Source organism: Anabrus simplex, chromosome X (genome assembly GCF_040414725.1).
Source record: "Anabrus simplex isolate iqAnaSimp1 chromosome X, ASM4041472v1, whole genome shotgun sequence".
Classification (NCBI taxonomy): domain Eukaryota; kingdom Metazoa; phylum Arthropoda; class Insecta; order Orthoptera; family Tettigoniidae; genus Anabrus; species Anabrus simplex.
This window is the reverse complement of record NC_090279.1, coordinates 112,851,317-112,874,155: the sequence shown is the minus strand read 5'-3', so window position 1 is coordinate 112,874,155 and position 22,839 is coordinate 112,851,317. Positions and strand designations below refer to the sequence as shown.

The following is a 22,839-nucleotide window of genomic DNA, read 5'->3' as shown; positions in this document are numbered from 1 at the left end:
CCCTGGTACAGTATTAATGGCGAATGCCCTCCGAGCAGGCCTGGTGTAGGTCTTACAGGCGACCTGCATGTCTCTGGGGATGCGAACTCTACTTAGGAAGACAACACAACACCCAGCACTCGATTAACCATTTAAAGTTAAAATCCCGACACGGCAGGGAACCGAACTCGGTACCTGTTTCACCAAACCATACTAACCATTTCACCATGGAGATGGACAATTTAGTGTAATGGAATTTAATACAATTTGAGAGGGATATTTTTTGATTGAAGAATGTTCAAACAAGGGAACGTGTTGTACTGTCAGTGGTTGAGATAAGTGGGAGGAGAGCATTGCAGCAATAGCGGGACAACAGTACATTATTCCGTGCAATGATCAATTCCACTTTTACCTTTGGACGCTAAGTCTCCCGGATAAATTAGCATCACACTGCCGTATCCGTCACGATCCTAGTTTTGCTGTTGGCTGAACCGAAGTCGCAGGTTTCCCAGCCAAGACGTGCGGGGTCTCCCAGGCCCCTTCTTCCCTCGATCCTCCGTTGTATATTTATTTGGAGGAAGGCGCCTCATGATATGAGATCTTCATGATCTTAGCAGCCGAGCACATTTCTACAGATAGACCCACATTTCAAATGATGCTACTCCATACAACAAAATGGAGAGCACACAGCTCCGCGCTATCAGCACTTTGGTCCCAGCGCTCGCTGACGACGATATTCTCGACCCTTTGCAGCGGACTGCTGCACTACCTGGAGCAGTGACAAGTAGACCAGCAAAGCGATATACATTACTGCCACAAGTAACAAGTAGTCAAGCCAGGTAAATCTACTGCCACAAGTAACAAGTAGTCCAGCCAGATGATATCTATTACCCTGCCTCGAGCCGTAATAAGTTATCCAGCTCCGCGATATCTCCTGCTACCCTGCCTCGAGCCGTAATAAGTTATCCAGCTCAGCGATATCTACTGCTACCCTGCCTCGAGCCGTAATAAGTTATCCAGCTCCGCGATATCTACTGCTACCCTGCCTCGAGCCGTAATAAGTTATCCAGCTCAGCGATATCTACTGCTACCCTGCCTCGAGCCGTAATAAGTTATCCAGCTCCGCGATATCTACTGCTAGCCTGCCTCGAGCCGTAATAAGTTATCCAGCACCGCGATATCTACTGCTACCCTGCCTCTAGCCGTAATAAGTTATCCAGCTCCGCGATATCTACTGTTACACTGCCTGGAGCCGTAGTAGTCCAGGACGTACGCACGAGTGTGAAGATGTAGGATTGTTTCAAGTGGGTGTCCTTGCTCATCTTAGAAATACAGTGGATTGTGAACTAAGTGTAGGCTTTAATTTTCTATGTCAAAAGTTTCCGATCTTCGTTACAGGTTGACATGCGACGATTCGCATCAACGGAGAACCATGATAAATCTTCTCATGATAGCAGTGAAATGAAGCAGCTGGATTCGGTGACTTCTGTACATTCACCATTACACGGTAAGCCTCATTCACAGTCGGTATGCCTTAACTCAAAGGAGTAGGACCTCATTCTGTGTGGGCGAATCTCCTCTCTATCCAGGGGCTATCAGCTAGGGAACGTGCTTGTGTCACACTCCTCCATATTCAATATTGTATACTGCGTTCTGATATTCCGGAGGGGATTGGAATTAATTTCAGCGAACGAAGAACAAAAGAAACTGTACTGGTCAGAATAATGGAAGTAACAATCCACCAGCAAGTGAGACAGGTGTGTAGTCTGTCTATTTTACAGTTCAAAGTGTATATAGAGCAGGCAATGTGGGATATGAAGAAGTAGTCATTGTTCTGGTGGAAATCAAACAAATCCTAGGGAAGGGCAGTGGAATGTAGTAGATAAAGTCAGGTGAAGTAAGTGATATAAACTAGTAAATGTACTCACTAAGGAAGTGGAGGAATTTCGTGAGCTAGGAAATAACAGACGACACTAGCTGGTCATTTATCGAAGATCAGCATTTGGTAAATTACGCCTTCTTTTAAACGAAACTTTCTAATCATCATAAATATACAATTCAGGGTGTCGTTCGCGAAAGTATTTACCTGGAACATGAGACTCCATGAGACAGAAACATGCTTATCAGAGAAAGAGGGTAGAGCCTTTGAAATGTGGTGTTACAGAAGAATTCTTGAGGTAAGTAACGAAAACTCGTGTACTTGCCTCGAGGTTGTGCAGTTCTTTCCAGCAGCACTCCCAATGCGGGTGAGCATATTGAACTACATACCTGCAGCACTGCCAACATTACATTTCTCGAAATAGTGGGAAAGAATCGTGGGCCCTCTAGCATTGCAAGTAATTGCGCTAACCGTTACACTGTGAAGCTTAAGGTGAGATGCACGATCATAGAACAAACCAAGAGAAGTTGACTGGAGGGAGTTATGGGATAAGTATGTAAAAGTGTTTAGGCTTATGACGGAGAACAGGGGAAGTTCGGAAAGACAGGTAGGCCTAATATTTTGAGGGGTAGAGAAGTGAGGGCAAAGGGATCAAGGCAAGGGGAATTTTGACGAGTGTATCTATGTGTCGTCGCTGGTAAAACACAGAGGGAAATATCAGAGTGTTACAGGAAGGTGACAGGTAAGAATAAAGAGATACGTAGAGACTAGTACGGGACGCGATCTGATGAAGTGGATGGGGTCGAGGATCTGTTCATTAAGGACTCTATAGTTAGGCTCGTGGAGAAAGTACATGGAAGAAAGGGAACCAAGGTAGAGGAATGAGGACGGTGAGAGTTTTGTGTGACAGTTTTCCATGTTGGTACGAAGAACGTACGGCAAGCAGGAATAACTACCAACATAGTGTGGGATCTTGTTATGAATCAGTGCGATACCTCCTAGGAGGGATACTGAGTGGAGGGGTACTTTACATGAACTAAGGAGTAGATATATGTGAGACTGGGAGTGAGTGTGTATGCATCAATCAGGAGAGAGATACAGAGGACAAGTGACATAATGATGCGGAAATTGTATGAAAGTTTACTGTAGAGATAGAATGTAACCGATAGCAGGGGAAGTATTTATTCGGATTAAAGAATAATTAAAAGGTTAAAGATGAGAAACACGAAGTTCAAGAGATGATAGTTTGGGGGTACAGACTTGGATAGATTGATACAAACGCGGAAACAATGATTTGGGTAACGGCACAGAAAATAATGTGAATGTGTTGATCGGTCAACTGTCAACTCGGAAGGTAATGCAAATGACAGAAATTTAAATTAACCTGTGAGGAAGAGGTGGATGAGAAAGTGACGGAATCGAATAGATGAAGGAATATTATTGATGTGATGGTGGCAGAACCAGATGAGTATTTTGAGAAAATGCGGTGAAGGTGTTTCTGTTCAGCAGACGTACATATTACAATAAAAGTGTGAAAATGTAGACGCATGCATAGGAAACAGAGGGATTGTATGGACCTCTTGTAAGAAGGGAATAATTTATTTTCAACTATAAATAACTACAGTTACGAACATGCATTTTAGTACGAGTTTCCTAATAAATTTTCACTCGGCCCTAGCGAGAACCTTCTCTCTCGCTCTTTTCCCAACAGGTCAAGTATCATTGCATGTAATTTAGTTACTGGCAAATAGTACCACCCTTCGTTTAGATCCTGTGCGGCAGTATGAGAAAGAAGAGTCTCTCTGACGTCTGGTCTTCGGCAGTACACCGGAGTGAAAAGGCTTGTGGTACTTCACAGCATTGAAGGACTAAAATCTAAGAATGTTTCCTGTTTTTAGCATTCTGAGTCTCCTTAAGAAACACGTTCACTGCTCGGTGGTACCTAATATTCTGTGTTCCCCGTCCAAGGGACAGTTCATACGGTGTTGGACTGGAAGACCTCGTGGGCTCACTACTGCAGGAGAGGAGGAGCAGGCCACATGTTGTTAGCTGTGTTCCAAACAGAATGCTACACACGTAACTCTCCAAACGTATAATACGGAAGTTTCCGGTGAAGTTTTTCAATACACTTCACAACCGGAAACCAGCTTTTTAAAATGTGCATATCCTATAAGTTGCGAACATTTTCTCAGTTCACAACTTGAAAATTTATTCCCCCCTTTTCTTTCAGGTCAGACAGAAAAGAAAACATTCGATATTAATTTTTGTAACTTGTTTACGTGGCATCAGCTGTAACTGAGACAATTTATATCTTGCTGTAAATTCAAGGTTCCTCTCTGTAAAACTGACACCAGCATGTTTTAATATGACCGCTGCTCCTTTGAAACTACAGTAATAAGTATTAATATCTACTATAATAGCCTTCTACTTGTGCAACAGGAACTAAGTAAGGAATCTTCACCTTCAAGAATGATAAAAGAAACCAAATACACCTTTCTTATCATGATGAGGACAACAAGAAATCTTTAATAGAAAGAGTGAAAAACATACAATAATCTTGGTACATATTTTGTTAAACATAACAATAATTAGAAGTGGCCCTTTTTTGGTGAACCTGAAATAATTCTTTCTTTATATTATTTACATAGTTTCTGATAGATATTCAGGATCACAATTTATCAGAAATTAAATATTTGGTGCGTGTTTTTCTTCCAGATACCTCGATGTCTGCTACTAAAGCAAAGTCCTGTCCTCGTTCAGGTGAGTAAAAAACGGTTAATTGGTTAAACAGGTTAACTGTGACTTGTGTACGGGAGAGCAAACGAATATTCGTTTATGGCTCACATACATTCGAACCGAAACCATTCATTTCCTCAAGAGACGTTTAGAGATTTTGGCATTCCTAGTCCTGGATATCAATAAACTTAATTCGATGAGAGGAATAAAAGGAGAGAGGTGTAAACACAGACAATATAAAGGTGGCCTGGCATATTACTTAAAATCATCCCCCCACGTAGTAGGGAATTTCACGCACTTTCAAGAGATGGATAAAAAATAAGTAGAATATTAACGGAGACAGTTTCAATTGGTCATTCAGTGACACGACATATAACTAAAGAGTTGTTTAACCTGAATTACTCTTGCCGGATTCTTACACTCCACGACCCTTGAACTTCCCACAGCACAAACGTTTCACAGATAAAGTGCTCACTCTGTAGTTGCAGTATAGATGCTTGCTTGGAGCAGCAGTCTGCAGAACGAGTGCAGTAAAGATAATATGATAAACTTGTTGTAAGAGGAGATACGAGAGGGTCTTGCGTCTGATCTGAAGGTGGGATCCGGTGAGTGTCACGTGAAAACGACTGTAGGCTTGTATTACAGAGGTCGTGGATGTGATTTTCCGTGGCTCCTCAGTTCGGCACGAGACAAATATCTGTGTGTGAGGTTATCTGAGTTTGTCTCATGTTGTATGGAAGGAGAGCAACAAGAACCTAGTCAATAGAACTACTAGGGATCTACACTTCCAAGCGAAATGCAATACATCCACAATTTAGCAAACAGCCTCCATGGTGTGCTCAACTCTGTCTCACTCGTCAGCTGCTAGAGGATCTAAGGGAGGTGCTAACTCCACGTATTTATTTACTAGCACTGTACCCGTTCCTCAAACAGCAGTGGAATACAAGACGTCTCCAAGAATTCGCGGTTCAGTTCACATACTACTTCCGGTGTTTAAATGATAATTGTGGCAGTTCTGTGAAGTACGACAAACGCGGATAGAACCTCAACAACGGTACAGTAAAACACTGTGACTGAACAATCAAGAAACACGTTGTTATTGATGTCTCCCCTATTCGTTTGCGCTATCAAAAAACTAAATTGACTGCTTTGTTCCATCTGTAATGCGATGTGACATGGACACAGCATCGCACAGGACTGCAACTAAAAATCATATCCGCTATTATCCGGTTATAAGGTCAATTTGTACGTGAAAGAATCGAACAAAACCTGCGATTCCTACAACTTGTGTTATATCACATTTTTCAGTGAACCAAACCTTAACTCAGACAACTCCTTAGACCTCCCGAAAGAGAACTACACTATGTGATGACCCTAAAGTCACATACACCCTATAACAGAACCCTGAATGCTTACACACCAGTGACTTATGTCCCGCTGTGTTCCAGTGTTAAGCGTTTCCTTTCACAATATTCTCATAATTTGGCTTGAGAAAGGCGGTTCCCTTGATGAGTTCTGATGTCATGTATGCTCCTGTTTTGTATAAGTCCTCATTTATTGTACAGTAGTGTAACATGGGCCTCGCAGGCCAACACTGTGTTAACTTGTTTAAAAGCTTAGATTAACCATTTAATATCTTCCAAGCGCCTGGCTTAATTCAACCAAAATGTGTACAAATGATGAAGTTAACAAAATGTGGTTCACTCTTAAGAAAGAATAATCAAATATGGATCAACCTACTCTCCATTTACATATTTTGAAGTGGTTCTAATGCCGCCAACTATATGCAATATTTAGAAGAAGCTTTGCAGTTACTCTTGTGGGCTGATCCGACTTTGACTGAACACTGTACGCTCTAACAAGTGATTTGTGTACATTTAGATGGTTCCAGAATTATTAATATTGAGCAAATGGAGGTGTCAACGAAACACGGGAAATGTAGCTAAATTAAAATAAGTCATAATTACAGGTTTTTGTTAATTATCTCGCACATCTTTTACTCACGATACAATGTTAAGCCACTGATATCTCAAACAGTCAGCTCGCACTCATGAAGCTCACTGTATTGAACTTGTTACGCACTTCAGTTCCCTTCCCGCACCGTGAAGGGGTGGGACGGGCCTCTCTCAGACCAAACAGTCAGTTCGTAAACACAGAGCTTTCTGTATTGAACTTGTTACGCACTTCAGTTCTCTTCCCGTACCGTGAAGGGGTGGGACGGGCCTCTCTCAGACCAGTCAGCTCGCACTCGAACAGCTCACTGTACTGAACTTCTTACGCACTTCAGTTCCCTTCCCGTACCGTGAAGGGGTGGGGTGGGCCTCTCTCAGACCAAACAGTCGGCTCGTACTCGATGAGCTCACTGTATTGAACTTGTTACGCACTTCAGGTCCCTTCCCGCACCGTGAAGGGGTGCGACGGGCCTCTCTCAGACCAAACAGTCAGTTCGTAAACACAGAGCTTTCTGTATTGAACTTGTTACGCACTTCAGTTCCCTTCCCGTACCGTGAAGGGGTGGGGCGGGCCTCTCTCAGTCCAGTCAGCTCGTACTCATGAAGCTCACTGTATTGAACTTGTTACGCACTTCAGGTCCCTTCCCTTACCGTGAAGGAGTGGGGCGGGCCTCTCTCAGACCAAACAGACAGCTCGTAATCACAGAGCTCTCTGTATTGAACTTGTTACGCACTTCAGATCTCATCCCGCACCGTGAAGGGGTGGGACGGGCCTCTCTCAGACCAAGCAGACAGCTCGTAATCACAGAGCTCTCTGTATTGAACTTGCTACGCACTTCAGATCTCATCCCGCACCGTGAAGGGGTGGGGCGGGCCTCTCTCAGGCCAGTCAGCTCGTACTCGAAGAGCTCACTGTATTGAACTTGTTACGCACTTAAGTTCCCTTCCCTTACCGTGAAGGGGTGGGGCGGGCCTCTCTCAGTCCAGAGAGGTTTGTGGTGTGGAGAAATAGAAAACTATATTCGATAAAATGTTAAAGAAATGCCAACTGGAAGTTAACAAAGGAATGAGTTGTCTTGGATTCTCTTCGTTTAAAAATGAACTCTAGCAGTGGTTAACAGTACTTCACGACCTCCCGCCACTTTGCCGTCTGAAGCTCATTTGAGGAAACTAGTGAAGATGATTTAAATGATGATGCTACTGCTGTGGTAGTACAATGTTTTAGTGGCAAGCAGGAGCATGGTTCATGAGATAAAGCTTTCAGAGAACTCTTATTCGTTGTGAGTGAAGGTTTATTTATTTTTTAGCATTTCTCGAGAGGAAAGCAGCAAATCATGCTCTGGTTTTAATGTTTGTACAAAACAACACATGCTGCGCCAAATGTCACCCCTCATACAGTCAGAGCAGGCGAGTTCAGGAATCATTGGGTTCTCGAGAGATGGCAGCCAGTCGAATAAAATGTTATGGAAATCCATAGGATAATCCGGCAACATAAAAGGATCTATTATGTTCAATTTTCAATCCAGCTGAATCTAGCAGAAAACTGTGGGCTTTTTCAGAAGTGATTTAACACGATTTTGATATTGTCGATTATTCATTTTACACATCAGTTTATCAGTAGATAGAAGCACTGTAGTACAGTCCGCACACATCAGTCTATCACGTAGATAGAAGCACTGTAGTACAGTCCGCACACATCAGTCTATCACGTAGATAGAAGCACTGTAGTACAGTCCGCACACATCAGTCTATCACGTAGATAGAAGCACTGTAGTACAGTCCGCGCACATCAGTCTATCACGTAGATAGAAGCACTGGTAGTACAGTCCGCGCACATCAGTCTATCACGTAGATAGAAGCACTGGTAGTACAGTCCGCGCACATCAGTCTATCACGTAGATAGAAGCACTGGTAGTACAGTCCTCACACATCAGTCTATCACGTAGGTAGAAGCACTGGTACAGTCCGCACACATCACGTAGGTAGAAGCACTGGTACAGTCCGCACACATCACGTACGTAGAAGCACTGGTTTACTGTGCGCACACATCAGTCTATCACGTAGATAGAAGTACTGATCTTCCTGCTAGGCAAGATTGTTGAGGCTAGAAGTCTATGTGGTGGTAGGCCGATTCGAGCCCCGTCATCAGCGATGGAGTGTTATGGAATACAATTTCTAATCACTGGATTGCGTACCAAAAGCCTCTCGACAGTGATCATTTAGAGCGAGGGCATAGAACACTGTTGATGGTGATTCGTCCGTCGGATGGACGAGTTAAGCCATGAGCAAACACCTTGGTGCTATTTGACAGAAGTAGTTCACCCTCTCCTTTCTCATACGTCACATCCAACTCCTCTCCATACACTGACCATGTCGTGCATCCAAGAGTACGACAAATAACAGTGATCTTCATTTTAAAACGTAGGATGGTCTAAAATCTGAAAGCGTGAACTAATTGTTTAAACGTGATGTTCTGACTGCCCACAGGTTACACACTGTTTGAAGGTTTCAGCTGTTATAAGGCATTCGTTGAAGGAAAGAACTGGACTGAGGCCAGGAAGCAGTGCCAGAGAGACGGAGGTGATCTGATGGTGGCAGAGAGTGACGAGGAGCGGTACCAGGTGCTCCCTAAAATATTCAATTCTTTGTTTTCCAACCCCTGGTTTGGAGTCCACAAGCCTGAAGGTTGCTGGGTGACTGTGCATGGTAAGTTCTTCTCTCTAGCTCTCTTCTGCTCATGAAATACTGTATGTCGGACGGAAGACATTTCTTATATTAAACATTTAGCTAGTGATGTCACTGGCTGATGAACGCACGAGGAGTAGATAACCATCTCCTATTAACACATTGCTGTCCGTCCCATCTGACGTATAACTGGCCCCTGTGGGCGGAAGGTTTTGGCAGAGACATGGAGTTATTGCAGGGTATCATAATTTAATAATTTTAGGTTCATTCACAGTTATATCTGTTCATTTTAAAGGTTTTGGTGAGATTTTAGATTTTGGTTCATTCTGGTATTGATATCTGTTTGATTCCTCCACCATATACGCCAACAAATCATTACAAATGAACAACTTGACATCACAACCTATATTTTCTGGTTCACTCGGCGAAATGTTTAACGCCAGGCGTCCACGAGAAAGACTCCAAAAACAGTATAATATCCTGTTAGGCCACTCACAGCCAGAAATAGGGAGAATATTATCAACAGTACTTACATCTGGACCATCTTTGCTATCTGAAGCATCAGGTCATTGCTCACATGGTGCAATAAACGTGTCATTCAACGCATCACTTCCACATAAATGCATGACACTAGCACTAGAATTATCATTAGACAATTCATCTTCACTCTCCTCACAATCACGGGAAACATATGACAAATTATCAGCGTATAATTCATGTATAATATCACCAGGAGTCAATCCACTGTTTTTGTTTACCGGGGCTGCCATTTTTGTTTACTAGCATTGATGGATGCACGGAAGATATTCGAAGGCAAAAACAAATGCAACTGACGCACTAAAACGGGCAAAACCAGTACTAAAAGAAGCGTAGTTTTTCTACCATTTAGGCACATCAACGATAATCTCCAAATAGTTCCTCAATAACCGTTAGATGGCATCAGAAGACAGACTTGCACAAACACGTATTTATACGTGATCGGCTGCTTGGAAACACGTATTGATACGTGAGCGGACAGCATTGTGTTAACTATAATCAGGGGAGGAACTAAGAAGTCCGACCCTCAGTAGCTCAGGCCGTAAAGAGCTAGCTTTCTGAGCCCAAGTTGGCAGGTTCGATTCTCGCTCAGTCCGGTGCTACGCCAGACTTGTGTCCATAGATTTACTGGCACTTAAAATTTTATTTTGAAGGGCAAAATTCCGGCACGCTGATGTCTCGAAAAACCATGCCAATGTACTTATTGGGGCGTAAAACGGATAACATGAATTAAGTCCAAAGGAAAGGAAAGGGCCGTAAAGGGCGTGAAAACCGTGAAAGTATGAGGACCTCTTGGTGCTGTTGGAGAAGTGATCTTCCTGTTCCAGTTTTGATTCACCGACCTGACATTCAGTTCTCCGAACTTTCCTCCCTACTGACATTACTTTAGACTTTGTTCATGTCATTCTTTCCCCACCTCTCTTCAACTTCCATGATGTTAGATTGCAGGCTTTCAGCTCTCTCTGTCATTAACAACAAATCATCGGCGCAGTACAAACTTCTTACGACATTTCCACCTGACTGAAACCATCCCTGGCACTTCCATTAGCTGATCAACAGAAATGAGGACTGTATCGACGTGCAACCTTCAACCAAGAACTCATCGTACAGTCAACTCCCAAAATAAATGAGTTTGATTGCTAGTAATATTCCCTCAGTATGGCTAAATCATTTCCCGCAGTGCTCTGCCACATGCCTTCTGTAGATCTACGAATCATAAACATAAATTTTTACTCATTTCACAGCACTTTGTAATAACCTGGTGTATAGTAAATCTATGATAGTGACAACCCCTCTGCGGCCTGAAACCTCACTGGTTCACATCCGGCTTACTCTCAACCATTGATCGCTCTCTCTCTTTTCAAAAATACACGTAAACGCCTTTCCTGGTGCACGAACGAGTCGCCATCAACAGCATCCTTGAAATACCTACATAGTTCTTGGAATCCTTCCCTTGGTTACAGATAGGTGCAATTACTGCTTCGTCCAATCAGAAGGTACCTCTTTAACATAGTTACTCTGTTATACCACTGACAGCCTTCCCAGGATATTTCGAGCCTAATTTCGTCCAATTCCTGCTGCTTTGAGACAATAAAGTGTATTTACCATTCTAAAGCAAGCACCATAGCTCTTCTCATGGGCGACGTCCACTTACACAGAACAGGGATTTCATTTATAAACGATCTGGCCATTCTCACAGCACTCGGCCTACCTTGCTGTCGTAACGTGCCACAAAGTGGAGTTGCCCGCATGTACGTAACAGGCCAACTGTTGAACTAATCTCGAACATTCGTGCTCAGTATTTATCATCGAGTGTGTATCGGCATGTTCGTCAAAACTGCGCTAGATCACACTTTAGCGATATAAACTGTTATCTATCATTATCACTAAGTTATTTCGTGATGTTTTATTGCACCTGGCCTTCTTTTCCACCCAACCAGGCACTGAAATATACATAAGTCACATTATTGTAATTGGATAGAAAACAAAGAAAATTACATTAAGAGTGATGAGTGATGAAATTAAATTAAGTTGAAATAAATAAAACTAGATAGCGCATGAAATGTTAATAAGATTTGTAACATAAAACGATCAATAGCTTTAAGCTAATCTTCTACCATGACGACAGAATGGTTGTGATTAGCAGCTTAAAGTTTACATATGATCTTTATTGGCACTGAATGTCTCCAAAGTGCTTCATTGAAAGTACGAACAGCGCTTAACTCTCTGATACTTTGAGGAACACTCGGAATGTAGCCTCAGTATACACATTTACGATAGTTTAATTGCTCCTTTACCAGAAAAGCCGGATGTTCCCGAGTCCTGTCGTAAAGTTTATCAGAGACTGGGTCATGAGTGAAGTAAACACCATCGCTTTTGCCCGGTATGTCATCTTCGGCAGAAATGCGTCGCGAGAACACTACAAGGAATGCATGATGTGCATCTCAAACGAACCTTGAGTCGTCACAAGTTGAATTAGTTTCCTATGTTAATCAAAAAGTTTTGAAATGTGCGACCACCCACCTACTAAAACACCACGAGAAGACCAAAACAGCAGATAAAATTAGAAGAAATATGCAGTTAAAGAGAGAAACCGTTGAAGCCTAAATGATACGTTTAGAAAGAGATTACTTAAAGAAATGTAAGCCATAGGAAAGAGAGATTTGCACATGAGGATGAGACAAGCACCACACCCGGGCCGTTGTTTTACGTACGGCGCGAACAAATGAACGACTTACGCCGAAATGTTAAATTAACGGAGCGATAAAGAGTATGCTAGCATGGCTCAGTAGGGCCAGATCTGTAGTGCTTGAAGGAGCTTGAATGAAATAAAAGCATTTAGGGTTGTTCATTTCGCGTGGCTGTATCTAACCAGCTCTAGCTCCTGTAAGGCAGCCCCTCCGATGAGGGTGGACGGCACCTGCAATGTGTAGGTAACTGCGTGTTATTGTAGTGGGTATAGTGTTATGTGTGGTGTGTAAGTTTCAGGGATGTTGGCGACAGATCAAAAACCAGTCTCCGAGCCAACGAAATTAACCTTTGAAAGATAAAATCTCCGACCCCAACAGGAATCGAACCCGGGACCCTCTAGCCACGGGCTCGGACACTTAAGATGCGCGAGGATGTTTTCCCTTTCGGTCCCTGTATAGGGAATATAGCCGTGTGTTGACAAATATCAGGAGATGAGGCGAAGGCTCTGTAGGCGGCCAGAATCACTTGCAAGCTTACAATATCCCAGAGACCCTGGCACAGCGTGGGTTGTAGCGTATATAAGTTGCGGTGTTGGGAAGACTGTGACAGGATTCTGAGCTGCACGTTAGTTCTCCGTTTTGTGCCATTTGAATATGGAACGTTTCGTCATAAAGAAGCCGTAAATGTGTACATCCTCGGTAAGTTATGAAAATGTTTTATGTAATTTAACATCAGCACTAGCATGAGCACGGATGCGTGCCTAAGTTCTAAAGGTAGGTCTGTCCGTTTGTCAAATGCCCGCGGACTAATGGCTCCATCTAAAGTGCGGGTAACTATTTTCTACTGTAACTGGCGAGCGTCATAACTCTCATCAAGACGGCCGAGGTTTGAAACACTTTTAAAATGGGAAGTCACGTTCTGCTGATCCGGATTCTACTTAGAACCGTAGATCCCGTCGCTTGCCATTCTTTAGTTCCTTGCAGCCGTAACTGCATCATTTGTGTTTGTGTATCTTGAGCTTACCTTGAACCTCAAATGGTGAGTGGATGCCGTGACGTACCCAGAAAGTAATTTCAGAGGGTGGGGCATAAGTCCAAGCCAATAGCGTGGTCACGAATTTTCGTTGGGAGGGGATATGAAAAGAAATTCTGTCCTACCATGTGCGGTGATGGATCTTCAGAATATATTGAAGGTTTTGATTGTTACAATGTACCAGGGCCATTCAAAAAGAAATGAACCGGAGGCTATACAAATTAAAACCGGTGAAAGGGCCGTAATGCAATTGGCTGCGGAGGTCGGTGCGTTCCCTATAAGAGTGCTGAGGTCCTAAACACTGCGCTGTAAGGATCGTAATGCAATTGCCTGCGGAGGTCGGTGCGTTCCCTATAAGAGTGCTGATGTCCTAAACTCACCGCTGAAAGGATCGCAATGCAATTGCCTGAGGAAGAAGTATCAGTCCCCGTAGGAGTGCTGAGGTCTTCACCCTTTTCCGCCCGCATTTTCACTCCGCTTATCCCCTATTATTTAGCAAAAACTGAAACAGACCGTTCTGTTTCAGAAAAAGTTAAATACAGTAAATACTATTGATCACAATGAATTCAAATTTTCAATAACATTAGAAAATATACCATCACATCCATTTCTCTGTTTATTGAGTCATAATGTGTTTTCCACACACACACACACACACACACACACACCCCTCGTGATACTCGACACAGAGACAGTCTGCATTTGTCACATTCACATGTTGTCTGAATCCCTCAAAACCAATAATCACGTGATTTTGGAAGTGGAATGATGCACATGTATATAAGATTTTATTTCATCTGGGCAAGGGTCTTCCCATTCTGTTTTTATTTTACCGGAATGCGACTGTTTGAAGGCTGCATTGTTATATGCGCAATAGGCTATGTCACTGAATAATTTTTCTCCTCCTAACGTACGTAAAAAGCAATCTCTTTCCAGTAATTCTCTTTCCGAATTATGCGCAGGTTCAGCATCATCCATTTAATCATTCGAGTAACGAAACGAAATATTGGTGTTACCTGAATTGCCGTGGCATCGCCATGAGGTCCGATTTATCGATATTCGTTTTCATTCATATCACTGTTATCACTAAAATTATCTTCGTTGATATATTATTCACTCATTAAAAATTCACCTGCACCCCTACTCAAGGATTCTGTGTCACGTTTTTCGCCCATATTCAGCTCAGTTTCAATATACGCGATATTCAATCCCGCCATGTTTACGAACGAAACAGCTGACCCGCGCTCGCGGAAGTTCAAGACCGTTGCCTAGGCAACGTCAAGACAGATTATCTCTCTTCCTTTATTCTCTAAGACTTGTAGATTGCACTGCGTGTTCGTAAATGCCTTATAAACACTTCACTGATGAGAAAAATAAAAAAACTATCGCACAGATCGCAGACGAATGCAGATAATGCAGCAGGGCGCTTTCGGGCGCTAAGGACGGGAAGGCTAAATGAACAGTCGGGCGCTTTCGGGCGCTAAGGGCCGGAAAGGTTTAAAATCACCGCTGAAAGGATCGTAATGCAATTGTCTGCGGAAGAAGGTGCAGTCCCTATAAGAGTGCTGATGTCCTAAACTCGCCGCTAGAAGGATATGGCTTCACACCGCGTGAAGACAGATCTAGCACACACACTAAACCCAGTCGTGCTGGAAACAGTGGAATGGTGGCTTTAGAGAAGGGCAAACGGTGTAGAACCAGGAATTTTATAAGACTGCCATTCAGTGGGACAAGTCTCTCAGCAGGGCCGGGCAAAATGACGGTACAGCCTCCGGGTCGTTTCTTGTATCCAACAATGGGAATCACTTTGTGTACTGTTAACAGACACCGGCTGCATTATTGAAACTGTTCGTGGAAGTAATAATACCATGTGTGAAGAAGTAGAAACAACATTTAATTTGTCTTCTTTAAGAAGGAACCACCTGCCGGTTCGTGAGACTCAATGCCAACTCTATTGCTCCCACAAACAAGAGTATATTCCCAGTCCTATGGCTTTCGTAACACCGTTAGTGGCGGGAATCGAATGCAGGATGTCTGAAGTGAAATTCTAATATAAGCAGACTTAAAAATAAACCAGCCGGTAGCACGGTGGATCGGTTCGATTCCCGAAAATTTCAGGGACTTTTACCTGAATCTCAGGGCTGATTCAAGGTACACTCAACCTACGTGATTTGAGGTGATAATTGAATGTGAGATGGCGCTCCCGTGTTAGAAAGCCAAGAATAACGGCAGAGGTGATTCGTCGTGCTGACCAATGACTCGTCATAACCTGCAGGCCTTCGGGATGAGTAGCGGTCCCTTGGCAGGCAGCATGGAGTTTGGTTTGGGAAAGTAAAGTAAAAATACTAACTGCCTCTGTTTTTAAAAGTACGAAGTCTCGTTTTGATGTGGCTCAGTAGGCTGAGTCACTGGCCTTCGGGGTCCGAGTTTGCAGGTTCAAATCTCGGCTTGGGTCGGTGGACCTTAAAGGGTGTTGTAATGGCAACAGATCCACGTCGTTGGTTTCGGGCGCGTTAATAAAAATTATAAAGACGAACATTAGCGACAAGAAACTGTAACTTATTCTGTATCCCGGGCTTGCGAGGGTACCTTACATTCTGTGTTCGCCGCATTATTAGTATAAAATGTCGTTCTTTACATGACAACTATTACCATGTTCATTCCAAACCGCAATATTGCGTTTTTAGTCAAACTATTTATTTTTGAATTCATTTCACTTGTATTCGCAATGCTGCAGGGGAAGGAGTCCAGACACTTGTATTAGCTCACAACTGTAGTCAACAATGACGTCAGAAGGATTGTCGCGATTAAAAGCAAAGTTATTCTTTGACATACTCCCATCAAATAAAAACCTCACATTTCCTAAAATTTCCAGAGCTGGAATGACCAGGGCAGAAAGCCATTATTCCGTTAACAGTGCACACTTTTCATTCCAATCAGTGCCTTGAATAGTAGGAAAACTATGATGTGTTACGTAGAATTAGAACCAAAAAATGTACGAACTAGAGGAATGGCATGCTGAAGAAGAGAGAGGTCTAATAACCCAGATACTTCGCCCCAATATTATACTCGATACCCAGAAGTAATCCCATCCATCAGAGATGATGATGATGATGATGATGATGCTTCATCGGCCCAATCGGAGATGAACGACAGAAGACAGAAAGCACATCACAACAAGCAATATTCAATCTAATGTTATTGCTGATCAATTTTATGAGCTTCTACATTCCAAACCTTCTTCCCACTCTGTGATATTAGGGCATCTAATGTAAAGGGAGTTCTTTCATTACTCCCTCTTGTGTTATTATGCAAACGATCGTTGCTTCATGTTTTATCCTCATTTTAATAATCATCTTCACAATTTAATCACCATCACCACCAATTTTATTATGGTCGGTACGGTAAAACTGAATAAGACATAAGTGTTAGGAAGTTGTATTCTCTATAACTTTTGTTATGCAGTACTTTTCGATGTGACCAGTAACACAGGTAATTAAAATTTTTATTTTAGGCACCGTCCCCTAAACTACCACCTCAACCAGGGGTGAACAAAATTTATTTATAGCGTAGACTGTAGTTCCTAATTCCCCGACTTTACATACCCATTTTCATTAAAATCTGTTCGCTCATTTCGCTGATATGGACTTAGCAATAAAACTACAATTTGTTCTCATAGCCGGTATGACATAAATGATCTCAAATTTAATACTATTTATTTATTTATCTTCTGGCATGCATTAAAATTATTTAGAATTCTACATCAAGATTACAAATGTATTGAAGTGCCTGTGGTGTTCCTGTAAGATATGTGTGGCCATTCTTGAACTAAGTGGTCTCGCAACGTGATGAAGGTCTTTTCCTCCACTTGTACAGAAGATCCACACTTACACCGTGATTGGTCCGAATTCTGTTTAATTTCGACCAGATCTTTCTAGGCTGAATAAACCCTGGCACCTTCTCAGTTATGCAGCGCATTTCTGCATCAGAATGTTGTATCGCCGCAAATGAGGTCGAGGGATGTGAGTGAGAATAGTGAGCCATTGTGTGGGAGTTGACAGATTGTTCCTGTAATCATATTATTTGGTATTGCTGACAGGACCAATAATGATATAAATATTTGAGAAATACATTGTAGGACTCCCCCTAAACTACCATTCCAGTCAGCGTGACTGTAACGACTTATTGCCCGACTTTATACACCGATTTTTATTAAATTTTCTTCAGTCCTTTACTCGTGATGCGTGTACGTACATACAAAGAGACAAACAGACAGAAATTACGGAAAATTCAAAAGTGCATTTCCTTATTACTGCGGTCACGACCGATACGGACGTATCATTACTTTTAAATTAAACTCTTATATTATATATATATCCGCGCGAATCCGTCTCTCTTACGTGGAGTCTTATTAGCTATTATATACCACTTGATTTCTCGGGAAGTGTGCACACCGACCGAAACAAAATTCCTGCCTTAATGTTCCCTTCCCCCTCCACAACTGAAATCCTGGCTACGCTACTGACGAATCCCCAATGCCCTTTTTCTGCAGCAGAACTGCTGTTTTGCACTCAGGTTTCAAATATCCACATTATTGCCCGAAATTAATATTTTGAAAACGAAAAGAATATGAGAGGTGTAGACCTAATTTCAGTGAATTGTTCCTAAAATTTGGCAACGGTGAACGAGGTCAAAGTAGTATAAAATCAGATTTCAAAGATATTTAGTTCTCTTTTCATTCTTTTCTTCACAGCAGCAATTTTGTGCTCAACGAACGAACAAGTTAGTGTCATCAATCAGTCAACAGTCTATTTGCTTTACGTCGCACCGACACAGGTAGGTCTAATGGCGACGAAGGGACTGGAAAGGAAGCGGCCGAGGCCTTAATTAAGATACAGCACCAGCATTTGCCTGGTGTGAAAATGGGAAACCACGGAAAACCATCTTCAGTGCAGCTGACAGTGGGGTTCGAACCCACTATCTCCGAGATGCGAGCTCACAGCTGCGCGCCACAAACCGCCCGGTCAACAGGTTCTGAACAGTTCGATAGATGACCGATGATAATAAAACTGGTTTGTGCAACGGAACAAGATTGACTGTAGTGAAGCTAGACAAATGTATCGTTCATACAGAAACTCTGAAGAAAGTGCTTTGTTCCGAGCATTCTTAATCCCAACGTGTCGTCCCTTCTTTGCCTTCTCTGTCTCAATGAATGAGTCTCCCCTCCGAAGCTTAGTCTCAAGAGAACACAACTACACACGATATGCTTTGTAATACTTGTTCTGATTCTATTCAAATGGGGTAGAACTCCCAGATGGCAGTGCTGCAGCTAAAGTGGTTTGAGGAGCATCAGGATGAACTGGCCTGTTCAATCACTCGAACCACATAGCCACAGTGCTCCAGCTAAAGTGGTTTGAGGAGTATCAGGATGAACTGGCCTGTTCAATCACTAGAACCACATAGCCATAGTGCTCCAGCTAAAGTGGTTTGAGGAGTATCAGGATGAACTGGCCTGTTCAATCACTCGAACCACATAGCGACAGTGCTCCAGCTAAAGTGGTTTGAGGAGTATCAGGATGAACTGGCCTGTTCAATCACTCGAACCACATAGCCATAGTGCTCCAGCTAAAGTGGTTTGAGAGCATCAGGATGAACTGGCCTGTTCAATCACTCGAACCACATAGCCACAGTGCTCCAGCTAAAGTGGTTTGAGAGCATCAGGATGAACTGGCCTGTCAATCACTCGAACCACATAGCCATAGTGCTCCAGCTAAAGTGGTTTGAGGAGTATCAGGATGAACTGGCCTGTCAATCACTCGAACCACATAGCCACAGTGCTCCAGCTAAAGTGGTTTGAGAGCATCAGGATGAACTGGCCTGTCAATCACTCGAACCACATAGCCATAGTGCTCCAGCTAAAGTGGTTTGAGGAGTATCAGGATGAACTGGCCTGTTCAATCACTCGAACCACATAGCCACAGTGCTCCAGCTAAAGTGGTTTGAGAGCATCAGGATGAACTGGCCTGTCAATCACTCGAACCACATAGCCATAGTGCTCCAGCTAAAGTGGTTTGAGGAGTATCAGGATGAACTGGCCTGTTCAATCAGTCGAACCACATAGCGACAGGCTTCCCAGATGACAGTGCTCTAGCTAAAGTGGTTTGAGGAATATCAGGATGAACTGGCCTGTCAATCACTCGAACCACATAGCCATAGTGCTCCAGCTAAAGTGGTTTGAGGAGTATCAGGATGAACTGGCCTGTTCAATCACTCGAACCACATAGCCATAGTGCTCCAGCTAAAGTGGTTTGAGAGCATCAGGATGAACTGGCCTGTCAATCACTCGAACCACATAGCCATAGTGCTCCAGCTAAAGTGGTTTGAGGAGTATCAGGATGAACTGGCCTGTTCAATCAGTCGAACCACATAGCGACAGGCTTCCCAGATGACAGTGCTCTAGCTAAAGTGGTTTGAGGAATATCAGGATGAACTGGCCTGTCAATCACTCGAACCACATAGCGACAGTGCTCCAGCTAAAGTGGTTTGAGGAGTATCAGGATGAACTGGCCTGTCAATCACTCGAACCACATAGCGACAGGCTTCCCAGATGACAGTGCTCTAGCTAAAGTGGTTTGAGGAGCATCAGGATGAACTGGCCTGTTCAATCACTCGAACCACATAGCGACAGTGCTCCAGCTAAAGTGGTTTGAGGAGTATCAGGATGAACTGGCCTGTCAATCACTCGAACCACATAGCGACAGGCTTCCCAGATGACAGTGCTCTAGCTAAAGTGGTTTGAGGAATATCAGGATGAACTGGCCTGTCAATCACTCGAACCACATAGCGACAGTGCTCCAGCTAAAGTGGTTTGAGGAGTATCAGGATGAACTGGCCTGTCAATCACTCGAACCACATAGCGACAGGCTTCCCAGATGACAGTGCTCTAGCTAAAGTGGTTTGAGGAGTATGAGGATGAACTGGCCTGTCAATCACTCGAACCACATAGCGACAGTGCTCCAGCTAAAGTGGTTTGAGGAGTATCAGGATGAACTGTCCTTTTCAATCACTCGAACCACATAGCGACAGGCAGCTCGGTACTTGGCATTTATTAGCATTTTCACTTATTGGGTGGTGGTATCTACAACTGTGTAATCATCCGCAAAAAAATGAAAAGGCACGACACTTTGAGAAATGAAGGTATCGGCTAAAGAAAGGGAAGGATGGAAATGAAGACTCTCAGGCATCGAAAATGCAATATCCTCGTGGTCGGTGTAGAACGAGTGTTACTAAAGAATAGATGAATGTGAGGAGCCTGGAACAAGTATGTGGAGGTAATGCCAGGGCTTGGAACCCGTTTTGCTATCCTCTTACGATTGGCAGGGATTACCGTGGATGTATTATATGGTCCCTACCCACGGGGATGCAGTTATCGCAAAAATAAGATAACAACGTTGTCACAAGCTCAAAATACACCGATAAGAATCCACAAACTTGAAAATGTTGAAAATATACAAATAGCGATGATTATATAATATAAGGGACAATCTATTTATTACCATTATTTTAATAAGGCGTATAGAATTGTAAGAATAGGTAAGTCAAACCAGAATAGGAGTACAGTGGTACATAATGATAGAAAATAGAATTAAATATAGAAGAGTAGAACAAGAAAGTGGAAGTACAACTGGCAGCACAGAAATAACAAGGTACTATCGCGATTGGAGCACCAGCCGAGGAAGTACATCTATGATTGATGGTTGGAGCACGCCGTGATGTTCCTTATACATTTCAGCAAAGCCTGTGAGAAGTGAACATATTTACACGGGGCTGCTTGACTTCATGATGTAAACAGGTGACGTCAGTTTGACCAAGTTGTGCCTGTGCAGTCAAATAGAAATGGCTCTTGTTTTAATAGGAATACCACGGGGCGACCATCCTCTATCAAGGTCCGGCACTTCTAACATATAAGGTAGGGAAGCACTACGAAGGCCGTGAAAATGAATGACTCGGGGTCGGAAGATAACAAGAGTTGACCAAGAGAGGTCGGACGGGAAAGATGCGTGTTTGGGTATGTGCGTGTGTGTGTGAGAGAGAGAGGGTGTGTGTGAAAGATGCCAGGCCCAGCAATAGGACCCTCAGTTTCAAGTGAGAGCTAGTGGTGCACCTTCTAATCTTCTCTTACGGTACAGGGGATGCTTTTCTAACTCCCCCATCCAGTGGCGGAGGTTCGAATGCAGCTCTATCCTGGGTTATATTTTTATGCCAAAATACGCGTGGAGTCGCGAAGGGCACCCAGCCGAAAACCAAAATGAGCCTAGGTGGATGCAGTAACCTCGGAAATAACAGGGATAATCGGAAGAAAGATAAAGTGTTATGGATCTACTGTACGACACTGTTCTTTTCCAGGTGATCCTATTCCCAGGAGATGGTGGGCGCCTGGTGAACCGCATAGCAGAGCTGATCTTAAGTGCACCCGTGTTCACAGAACAGGTTGGCTGTTTAACGCGAGGTGTTCGGAAGGCCGACTCTTCATCTGCGAGATCCCGCTCTGAACAGATCTCATGTATCGTGTTGACATTTAATAAAGGTACTTGTAAATAAGTCGTGGCGTTCTTTGTCATGTTTGAAGACTATATACAGGAAATCATACAAAACAACAAGGTCATCAGACATGTAATGCTTTACATTACTTTAAAAACAACAAGGTCATCAGACATGTAATGCTTTACATTACTTTAAAACAACAAGGTCATCACATATGTAATGCTTTACATTACTTTAAAACAACAAGGTCATTAGATATGTAATGCTTTACAATACTTTAAAACAACAAGGTCATCAGATATGTAAAGCTTTACATTACTTTAATAACAACAAGGTCATTACATATGTAATGCTTTACATTACTTTAAAACAACAAGGTCATCAGATATGTACTGCTTTACAATACTTTAAAACAACAAGGTCATCAGATATGTAATGCTTTACATTACTTTAAAACAACAAGGTCATCAGATATGTACTGCTTTACAATACTTTAAAACAACTAGGTCATCAGATATGTAATGCTTTACAATACTTTAAAAGCAACAAGGTCATCAGATATGTAAAGCTTTACATTACTTTAAAACAACAAGGTCATTAGATATGTAATGCTTTACATTACTTTAAAACAACAAGGTCATCAGACATGTAATGCTTTACATTACTTTAAAACAACAAGGTCATTAGATATGTAATGCTTTACATTACTTTAAAACAACAAGGTCATTAGATATGTAATGCTTTACATTACTTTAAAACAACAAGGTCATTAGATATGTAATGCTTTACATTACTTTAAAACAA

The 22,839-nt window shown here is 42.7% G+C and overlaps 1 protein-coding gene across 1 annotated transcript in view; it reads left to right on the top strand.

The window, feature by feature from the left end:
* Positions 1 to 22,084, top strand: part of LOC136886065 (CD209 antigen-like protein D) — a 33,213-nt gene extending 11,129 nt beyond the window's left edge. Inside the window, exons 2-5 of the mRNA XM_067158796.2 lie at positions 1,378 to 1,486; positions 4,574 to 4,618; positions 9,034 to 9,252; positions 21,898 to 22,084. Of these exons, the coding sequence (XP_067014897.2) occupies positions 1,378 to 1,486; positions 4,574 to 4,618; positions 9,034 to 9,252; positions 21,898 to 22,043 (519 nt within the window). The 3' untranslated portion in view covers positions 22,044 to 22,084. The remainder of the gene's footprint in view (positions 1 to 1,377; positions 1,487 to 4,573; positions 4,619 to 9,033; positions 9,253 to 21,897) is intronic.
* Positions 22,085 to 22,839: the final 755 nt, after the last annotated feature.